Here is a 10,763-nt window from a genome sequence, read left to right as displayed (position 1 = left end):
GCAGAGAAGACTGAGGGGCAACCTGATCGAGGTTTCCATGACTGTGAGGGACATGGACAGGGTGGATAGGGAATAGCTATTCCCCTTAGTTGAAAGGTCAGTTACGAGGGGACACAAGTTCAAGCTGAGGGGCAGGAGGTTTAGGGGGATTTGAGGAAAAACATTTTTACCCAGAGGGTGGTGACGGTCTGGAATGGTAGAGATGTGTTGTCTCACATCCTTTAAAAAGTACCCGGAAGGGCAGCACGGTGGCACAGTGGGTTAGCCCTGTTGCCTCACGGCGCCATAGTCCCAGGTTCGATCCTGTCTCTGGGTCACTGTCCATGTGGAGTTTGCACATTCTCCGTGTCTGCGTGGTTTTCGCCCCCACAACCCAAAGATGTGCAGACTAGGTGGGTTGAACTGCCCTTTAATTGGAAAAAATGAATTGGGTACTCTAAATTTTTTTTAAAAGTACCCAGATGTGCACTTGACACGTCATAACATTCAAGGCTCTGGCCCAAGTGCTGGCAAATGGGATTAGGTAGGTCAGGTGTTTTTCATGTGTTGGTGCAGACTCGATGGGCCGAACGGCCTCTTCTGCACTGTATTTTCTGTGATTCTGTGACTTTCATGTGGCAAGGCAGGGTGGGGGAGAGAAAGAAAGAGGAGAGAGAGCTTGAAGGGGCAGTAGAATGAATAAATAGGATACTGAAAGTCAGCAATTAAAAAGAGCTTTTCAATTGTGTCGTATCAAACTGGTAATGACCTTCATTTTCATTGCAGCAGTAACTGTAAATTCCCCAACGTGTTTGAATAAATACATGGCTTCCCTTGATAATGCATAGACAACAGATAGGAATATTTAGTTTAATAGCCGTAGTAACAGTTCTTTAAATAGCAGAAAGCATACATTAAGAATGCAAGTATTAAATTATTCTCCCGGTGCTTAACTCGGCTCAAAAAGAATAAAATAAAAAGGGAAAATAGACGTGAGGTGAATGGGCTCATCGACTGAAGGTTTCAAATTCACCATCGTCACTAACTTCTCCCGGCACATGTACAAAAACCTGTGTGTAAAAAGGTGATATGTCAAAGTTACACCTGATGCTTGTTGAAACTGATGGTATAGGGCGGTGGGAGAGAGGGCGGGGGATGCATGGGAAACACTACTGATCAAATGGATAATGGTGCACAATATCCTGAAAGCTTTGATGGGAGTTGACCCACTTGGGGGGGGGGTCAGGAGATTCACGCCAGGATCAAAGATTTGTAATGGCGTCCAAATCAATAAACTGGACTACGTGATCAGTAATTCAGTCAGCAGTGGTTAACGCAGGATGGATTTGTGGGAAAAGGTGGTTGCATGGTTGTAAAAACCATTTGTCTTGAATGGTGGAGGTACAGTATCCTTGCCACCAATGGCCAGGAGGTGCTGGATTCCCAACTCCTTCGAAAAGCAAACGTAGGTGGTGCAGAGAATGGGGTGCCCCCTTTTATTGCACTTCCAGCATGGTGGCAGCAGCATGATATGGTGCCCAATGACAAATCAAGCACGGCCCTCTTCAGCTTATCGCTCTCCTAGAAACCCCACCACAGTAAAGTGGTCCAACATTGATTCCATTTCAAAAGAACAGGGAAGTAGAGGTTAGCATGGAGGTGACACAATGGACTTGAACAGCACAGTGTGCCTGGGTGCAAGTTCAATCCCCATTCTCTGCAGAGACATTATGAAAGGAAATAATGGGAGAGTGGAGGAAGACAGATGCCGCATCCCTAGGTCTGCTCTTTGGAGCCAAATAAAGTGGCAATTGGTAGGCTTTGAACTTTCCCCTTTGCAGAAGGCTGTGCCTGGCCAGGTGCGGGCGAGGAAAGAAATTGGGGGATTGCTTCTATTTTGGATTTAAGCTTCCAAGAAATTAGTTGCAATCCACCACTTTGCTTTTTCTGTCAGCAGGGCAGTGGAGCTGAGCTCAGGAATAGGGCAAAGGTTCCTACAGGGCCTGCTCTAACAAAGATTATCTTCATTTCCAGCCCTGGTTGTTGCTGAATTAGCTGTATGGGGAGAGGGGAGCCATTTGTGATGCTGAATTGACATCAGCACGCTGAGGTCAGGGTGAGGATGTTTCGTTAGTATTTCTGCTTTCAATAGCTATCCAGCAGCTCCTGCTGCGAAGTGGAAAGGTGCGGAGTAGCTGATGTGAGACCTGATCAGATTAATTGTAGCCTTTGTCTCCCCACTTCCTAGACTAACAGCCTTCTAACATTGGCACGATGCAGGGAATAGCCTTGCAGCTGAGAGCTGGTAGTGCCAGCAGAGTGGTGCCCCATGAACATGTGCTGTGGAAGATCCAGGGCAAAATAAATGTAAAAAGGGAATTATCATGGCACCATCTCTGACTTACACAAGTTTCTTTAACTGCATCTTATTTCAGTGTATATTGTTGGGCGTTGCTCCCCTCAGCCCTTGTCCCTCTCCCTTCCCACCCACCCCTTTGAAAAGGCATTGAGACATGTGACTTCACCTCGAGTTAAAGCACCCTCGCAGTGTTCTCCCCTCGATACACAAAGGTTTCACTGATTTAGTTCTGAATGCTTTGTCCAGACAGCTGGCACGCTGGCTTCATTCAGCCTTTGGAAGAACGGAGTCGATACAATTGCACTTTGTAACCGCCGGGGTTGGGTCGCTGGGCTGTGAGATGTGGCTGACAATGGAAGTGAGGGCTCGCCGTCCCTGAGTGCGGGAATCCTGTCTGGTCTGGTCCCAGGCGTGAGGGTTCCCTTTGACTGGATCACTGGGGGCCCATTTCAATTTGAGAACGTTGATTTATTGTGAACTGCCACTTGCGCTCTCGGTCCATGACATCCATGTTGGCTGTTGTATTAAGACCCCTTTGGTTTTGGCATGTGCTGTCCTGAGGAGTTGCCATTATTAACACAGGGACAGAAAGAAAGAGTACAGGGTCGGTGCCTGCAGCTGTACAGAGAAGATGTCTGAAGGGTCCCAGGATTGCTCCCACTTCCAAGTCCCTCGTCCCCACTGGACGGTGTGAGCTAGGAGATTTTTTGGCTTTTAAATCTCTTGTGGGGCTGAAAGATCGGCAGAAGTTTCCAGGTAGAGAACTTTTCAGTGCCCGCTTCCGTGTGTGAAGCATGGCAGGGTGATGGCAAAGGTGGTTGGGGGAGGGTGTGTGTGGTGGAGGTGGCACATGGCCCTAGGGCATGTGCACAACATTCCAGGCAGTCCAGCAGTGGCATTAAGTTGCCCCTGAAGAGCTGGGTGCCGAGGAAATGGGATGATAAACCACGCACAGTTCGCTGACTATAGAGATTCCAGATCACCCCAATTGGGGGCTTTAATGGGGGTTGGCGTGAACCCGGGCGGTAACGCTCTCCAGCGAGCGTGGGATACTGTTCAGCCGTGTGCTGATCTGGACAAACCGGATCTGAGGCAGTGGTGGTTTGGCTTGTGCCGATAGATTCGTTGCTCCCTGGCTCGGTCTGGCAGGGCGGTAGGTGGGTATTCGGGTTCCATTGAACAGCCGGGGATCAGTGCCCAGCAATTGGCCATCACCAGAGGCATCTGGCCTCTTCTCACCAGCTTCGTCACCCTCACTGGCAGCTAAGGGCTCCAGCTCATAATGCTCGTGCTCCATCTCCAGCCGCTCTCCCTCACCAGCTGGCTGGTGCTTGTGGCCACGGCAGGCTCTCTTGCCCTCCTTCCGTCCGTGGCCAGCATGGGGAGGGAGTGGCTGAGGCAGGCCGTGGCACTGCAACTTTTTGGGCACGGGGATCTGGCCACAGGTGCCCTGTGGACCCAGGCAGCGACACATACACTGGAAGAAGAAGGTGGCGAAGCCCCAGCTGATACACATGATGAGCATCATGAAGGTGCCAAGCTGTGTGTAGGCTAAGACAGTGGAGGGCATCATCATGGCACCAGCTACAAAGGTGGTTAGGGCAGCCATGGCGATGGCAGACCCCATCCGGCTCAGGGAGAAGACCACCTTTCCCTCGCGGTCCGTCTCTGGTGCCAGACGGTAGGCTACACCGTAATGGACGGCAAAGTCAACAGCCAAACCCACAGCCACGGAGATGGTGACGGACTCCAGAACATTTAACTCCCAGCCCAGCAGTACCAGTGAGCCGACTGTGACAAAGATGGTGCCGGTGATGGAGACAATGGCGTACAGGCTGATCACCACATTGCGGGTGGTGAGTAACATGACACTGAAGGCCACGGCAACCGAGAGCCCCATGGCCACCAGGGTGCCATCCGAAAGGCTGTCCTGAAGGTCAAAGAACTCCAGGCCACTAACGAACCAGCCGTTGCTGAGTCCAGCTGGAGCAGCTTTCAACTCTTCCACAATCCAGGCATCCACCTCCTTGTAGAAACGATTCATCTTCTCATAGGCCAGCGTGAAGAGGTAGGTACTCTGAAATTCCAGCACCACAGCCCGGATGGTATCATTAATGTCAAAGCGGGGCCCTGGTGTCTTGCTGTCCAAGTGGTAGCCAGTACTACGCTCCAGCTCCATAATGGCACGTTTGATGCACAGCTCGAAAACCTCTTGCTTATAGGGGAAAGTGGATTGACTGCAGCACGGATACAGGGTGGGCTCCTCACAGTCTTGATTCTCCATCCACTGCCGGAAGGTTTCTACAAAGCAGCTGGTGAAATCTTGCTCATCGGTCTGGTGGAAGAAGGTCTGGTTCCTTAGCCTCTGGCAGAAGTGCAGAAGCCACAGCTGGGAGGTGGGACTGGCCACATCAAAGGTAGCGTCTAGCCGTAGCCGACCCTTGTTATGGGGGTTGAGCGGGTCACCACTATCCACAGGCGCAACGCCCCACACTAGCGTGATGGGCATGTGCAGCTCCTCACCATGGTGTACCCGCTCAAAGACAAACAGCCTGCGGAACTCTGCATCGTAGCGTTCGAAAGGGTGTGACGAGCGGAACACTTGGAACTCAGAGAGCTCCAGTGACGGCAACTTCATCTTGGGGTCGACGCAGACGATGTAAGCGCCACCAATGGTCAGGGCCAGGAACCAGCATAGCCAGATGTAGCGGAACTTGATAACAATGCAAGGCAGCACCTTCTCAAAAAAAATACGGGACGTCTCGGATGCAGCCAGCAGGAGGCTCTGTAACTTGCGGCATAGCCGTGCTGGCCAGCTGTTGTGGTAGGCTGGCCGGCCAGGCTTCTCACCACACTGGAAAAAATGCAGCAGGTAGCGTTCATGCAAGACCACCACTGCTGGGAGCCAGGTCACCATTAAAATATAGTTGACCAGGATGGCGGTGCCAGCATATACGCCAAAGCACCGTATAGCAGTGATATTGCTGACATAGTTGGCATAGAAGGCAGCTGCGGTGGTGAAGCTGGTGACAAACATGGAGAGGGCCGCATGGTGCAGGGTCACGCTCACTGTTTCTGCTAACTCAGCCTGGGGCTTGTCAAATTTAGTGTGGTTCCAGACGTCGCACAGTACAAAGGCGTCATCGGCTCCAATCCCTACCAGGATAATGAGCGCTGTGAGGTTCATGAAGGGGAAAAATTTGAAGCCAAAAACAATCCTGTAGAGGAAGTAAGAGACGATCAGGGAGCTGATGATGGCGAACATGGTCATCAAGGTGATGAACATGGATCTAGTGTACATGCACATTATAAACAGAACAATTGCAATCGCAATGGCAGGATACACAGTATCCATCAGAAGGTAGTCCTGGAACAAGTTGTGCTTGATCCCAAACTCTATTCCTGCAATGGTGGTGACACCATCGGAACAGTTCCAGTTCTCAAAGTTGTCCAAATAAATGTCCATCATACTCTTTCCTTTCTCAGTGGGGATGAACAGCATGCTGTACTTTAATGCCGGGATCACGTAGTCCAAGGTCTGGGGACTCAAGAAGTCCTTGTCCACCAAATAATGGAGGATTTGGTAGACTGCATTATATTTAGTACACTTGCGGGGCACGGAGGTGCACTTCAGCTGGTCTTTACGGCGGGTGGTCATGTCCCAGCAGTCGGGCCCCAGGGTCCCGTTGTGGTAATATTTAACGCAAGAGCGGAGGAGTTTTAGCGTGTGTGCCACATCTCGCTCAGTGATCTTCTGGCAGGAGGAGCGGTTGTTGAGGATAGCAATGTAGTTGCCCAGTGTCCAGCTGGGGCAGCAGGAGGCAGCCGACGTTCTCTGGCAAAGATCCCCAAACTGAAAGTGTGAGCGGATCTGCAAAGGAAAGAAACAATATTCAAACCAGTTTGAAACATTTCCACGTATAAACTGGGGTTTGGGCATTTCGAAAGTTACAGCAGAATTTTTTAAAAATTAGTTGCTTAATGAAACGAGGTAATTACCAAACTCTAGATTCATTTCTAAGCCTGTAGCATTCCTAAAGAGGGAGTTGAGGAGATTTTTTATTGCTTGGAAGGATGGTGGAAGCAGATTTCATAATACATTTGGAAAAGGAATTGTATAAATTGTTGAAAAGGTTGCAGATCTATCAGGATTTGGGGTGGTGGGGTGGGTGCTTATTAATTCCAGCTCTTTCAAAGAGTTAGCATGATGGCCGAATAGCTTAATCTACGCTGGATCCTCTCTATTGACTCAACAACCTTCCTATAGTGTAAAGGCCACACATTCTAACTATGGTGTTGCAATGGTTTAAACTCCCAGTGTCATATTCTATGCATCTCATAAAACCCTGTGTTCTACGAACTCTTTCATGGCCTTGATCACTTAGCTACTGCTCTTCATGTCTTGTGAACATCAATCCCCCCCAAATACATGGCTTTTCCACAACAACCAGTGCTATAAATGGATTCAAAAGACGAAGGAGGGAAAGGAAATGAGGAATATGAGGAGAAGGTGGGTTGGTGACACTCAAAAAGAAAGTTAACAGCCACCCTTCCTGCTGTCAAAAAAAACCCACTTCTCTTCTTTGTCCCATCCTTGATGCTGGGGTTGCAGCAGGGAGCCCAAGGAAGCAGAGTAGAAAAAGAAAGTCAATACTTGTGATAATATAATGTCAGTGTATACATACCCTGGTGTTGTCAAGATTGCACATTGACTTAATTGATTGTGTTCGCCATAGGTTCTCCCCATCTGCTGAGGCAAATACCACTCGAGAATAACGATCACCTATGGGGTAGGGCAAGAAGATAATGAACTTGTGAAGACCTTCAGTGTGCAGTTCCTGAGTTACGGGTAAGGTAACTACAAACTGGGTGTGAGCATAGGGTAAGGTAGTGTCATGTGTTACATTAGTGGGAGATAAATCAAGAGTCCGGAAATATTTGAACATGAATTCAAATTCCTTCTTGGTAAGTCAAAATCTGGTATTATTAAAGGGAAAGGGATCAGTCAGTTGCTGTATTCTTGTAAAAATTCAACTGCTTCACCAATATCAGCACCAGGGCGGCACAGTGGTTAGCACTGCTGTCTCACACGCCAAGGACCCCGGTTCAATTCTGATCTCAGCGATTGTCTGCATGAAGTTTGCACGTTCTCCCCGTGTCTGCGTGGGTTTCCTCCGGGTGCTCCGGTTTCCTCCCACAGTCCAAAGCTGTGCGGGTGAGGTGGATTGGCCATGTTCAACTGCCCTTAGTGTCCAACAGTTAGGGGTTACTGGGATAGAGTGGGGCTCTTTCAGAGGGTCGGTGCAGACTCGATGGGCCGAATGGTCTCCTTCTGCACTGTAGGGAGTTTATGACTATCCTGTAGGGAAGGAAATTGGTTGTTCTTGTTCCATCTGGTCTATTTGTGATTTCATTCCCACATCAATATTGTTGCTGATATTCTCTGTTTGGGAGACTATGTCCCCCGTCAGAGCTGATTTGCATGTGATTTGCGCTCCCTCACCACTTAAATGTATGCATGGCGAGGAATACGAAGGATTCCCAAGGCTATCAGGCTGCCATTTTGAGCAGAAGTCCGATAAGCGAAGTCCTGCGACTGTCCTCCCTCCCCACCCACCACAATGCAAACCCCTCAGATCAATGAGCTATCAGTTTCTGTCATTGATAGTTTCCACCAACCAGCTGTTAATCTTGCTTCATTCATCTTCTTCATGGATGAGTAAGTCTAAGTGCTGAAACCTCAATGTTTACGAACACCAATCAAATCAAAGAGAGTTAAATGCTGTCAATTTCCAGCTCAGCATTTCAAAATCACTCAAGAGGGGAGGGAAATGATTGGAATGCACTTAACTCTCTTTGATGTGGTTGATGTTTGTAAACATTGTGGTTACAGCCCTTAAAGAGTTAAGGAGGTGAATAGAAGCAAGGCTAACAGCTGTTTTGTGGAAGCTGCCAATCACAGACCAGGAAATTAAGAAAGGGCTTGCTGCTAATGGATCGGAGGCGTTTAAACATAGATAGCCGTTCTCTTTCCAGGAATGGACACAAGGGGCGGGATTCTGTGATTCTGAGGCTAAGTGCTGACGCCGTTGGAAACGGCCTCACAATCAGCAATTCTGGCCCCTACAGGGGGCCAGCACGGCACTGGAGTGGCTCACACCACTCCAGCTGCTGATCGCGGCGTCAATTGGGCACCGCGGGGTCCGCACATGCGCGGTGTCTCCCTTCAACGCGCCTGCCCCGACGCAACATGGCGCAGGGCGACAAGGGGCCAGCGCTGAAGAAAGGAGGCTCTCAGCCAGAGAGGCCGGACCGCCGATTGGTGAGCCCCGATCGCGGGCTAGGCCACATCGGATACCCCACTCCCCCCCACAGGCCGCCCCCAACCTTTCCACGCTGAGTTCCTGCCGGCTGAGAGCAGGTGTGGACGGCGTCAGCGAGACTCAGGTTTTTCACGATGGCCGCTTGGCCCATCCCGGGCCGAGAATCGGCGGGGGCACGTAGAGCGGCCCCCGACCAGTGGCACGCCAACCAGGCCGGCGCCAATGGCGCTGATCCTGCGTGCCGACGTCGGGGCGGTGTGGCGTGATTCGCGCCGGTCACAGGGATTCTCCGGCCCAGCCCCGGGCTGAGACAATCCCACCCAAGGTGCTTCAAGGTAAGTGTTACAGATGTAATTTTTTTTTCACTGCCCCTGTCTGAACTGCTCTCTAGCTTCCAGACAGGGCTCTTTTTTTTGGAGGGGGGGCACCTTAATTAGGGGATCCTGTGGGTAGACCCTTTAGTTAGGGGGTTCCTGTGGGTGGGGGCGGGGTAGGCCCTCAGAAGGACTCTGGGGCAACTCCCTTAAGGAGTTACCCCCTTGGCCCACTGTGACGATCACCACAAAAGGTTCACATTTGGAGATAGCTGTTGTAATCCCCGGCCCAGAGAATCAGAGGGCCTGGAGAATCGGGTATCAGGCCCACTAAATGGATGCAAATGGGTCATTAGGACCATGTGTGCAAGTGGCATAAGGAAACAATACTGGAAGGATAAACATACCAAGTGATTACAATATTGTAATATTTATTTTCCTGAGCACATTTCCTTGTCAGAGCACGTGTATGGTTTCATCTCTCGATGATCACACCTGTCAAACTCCATTTCCTGCTGTTTTATCTGACCTTGATCAGCGAGCTGCCCCAGGACAGGAGCCAGCGTTTCTAAATTTTGGCAATCTACTGACACTTCCCTATCACTTAGCCCCCAATTGGCTTCTATTTGGACAGAGGTCATCTCCTAAACAGTGGGATTAGAAGGGACAGGACACGTTAAACACAGCTGCCAATGTAAGCACTCAACAATACAACGTGGCTCCGAACCCCAAGATAGACATGAACAACGTCGCTCACAACCGTTGAGGCATTTCAAGGAATCTGGGGGACTGTTTAGAACACATTACTTACTTGGAACATCACAGAAGAAGCTGTCCTTGTGGAAATTCCACTCTGCCTGTCGCTTGTCTCTCTCGTAGGGATCATCTGACCATCTATCATCTCGATGACTTGTGTGAAATCAGAAAGCAGATATTAAATGAGGAACTGTTGCTACAGATGAAGAAGAAGGGTTGATAAATATTCCTCCACTCTTCCATTTTAAAACTGTACAAGAATGCATGTCTGTCAGAGCAGACCAGTAAGCTCAAATATTCGAAGCCAATGGACACCATATTTTGATTTGCATGCAAACATACCCAAGTCCAGAAGTGACTGCTGGTGATTTGGAGGATGAATGCTGTAACACTCAAATGACATTTGCCAATGGTTGGTGGTGGTGATAGCCCTGTTACATCACCCCTCGACATTCAATGGCATTACCATTGTTGAACCACCTTTATCAACATCCTGGGGGTTATTATAATAATCTCAGACCGGACCCCAAATGTGGCGAGGGTACTGGATTGAAACCCCAATATTTTAGTTTATTTGTAATACTGTGCAGAATGAATGATTCACTCCAGGTGTGATTGCGTGAAAAAATAGGGCCTCGGTAATCTTAAAACAAAACTTCATTATAAATGCAATATTAAACTTTTAACTTCACACCCAAAAAGAACAGCTTACAATTTACACCTTAAACACTAACACTCTATTTCCCATTAAACAACAAGAAAATAAACAGACAGATCTCAATCTATCTCACTGTGGGAGAATTGTGGGCTCAGCAGCAGACAGATCAGAAGGCAACTCCACTCTCCAAAGTTTCTCCACCAACTCCCTCTCTAATGTTTCAGAACGTCTCTCTGCCTTTCTTGGCTCCACCCAGCAATGACCTCATCTCCCCAACTTAATAACTAACATCTCTGCAGTCTACAAAGTATATTAACTCCCCAGGGATGTCCCCAGGCAAACCACAATGCATTAGCCCAGACTGAAAACACATT

At 49.2% G+C, this 10,763-nt stretch overlaps 1 protein-coding gene across 7 annotated transcripts in view; it reads right to left on the bottom strand.

Annotated features, from left to right (window-relative positions):
* Positions 1-835: 835 nt before the first annotated feature.
* Positions 836-10,763, bottom strand: part of disp1 (dispatched homolog 1 (Drosophila)) — a 480,584-nt gene continuing 470,656 nt past the window's right edge. For all 7 annotated transcript variants that reach the window (XM_038798975.1, XM_038798974.1, XM_038798977.1 and 4 more), the window contains 3 exons: positions 9,787-9,884; positions 7,024-7,121; positions 836-6,209 (listed from right to left, as the gene is read on the bottom strand). In XM_038798975.1, the coding sequence (XP_038654903.1) occupies positions 3,336-6,209; positions 7,024-7,121; positions 9,787-9,884 (3,070 nt within the window). In that variant the 3' untranslated portion in view covers positions 836-3,335. The remainder of the gene's footprint in view (positions 6,210-7,023; positions 7,122-9,786; positions 9,885-10,763) is intronic.

The sequence above is a fragment of the Scyliorhinus canicula genome, chromosome 6 (genome assembly GCF_902713615.1).
Source record: "Scyliorhinus canicula chromosome 6, sScyCan1.1, whole genome shotgun sequence".
NCBI classification, from domain to species: Eukaryota; Metazoa; Chordata; class Chondrichthyes; order Carcharhiniformes; family Scyliorhinidae; genus Scyliorhinus; species Scyliorhinus canicula.
The sequence above is the reverse complement of the archived record's forward strand: the minus strand, read 5'-3'. Positions and strand labels throughout refer to the sequence as shown.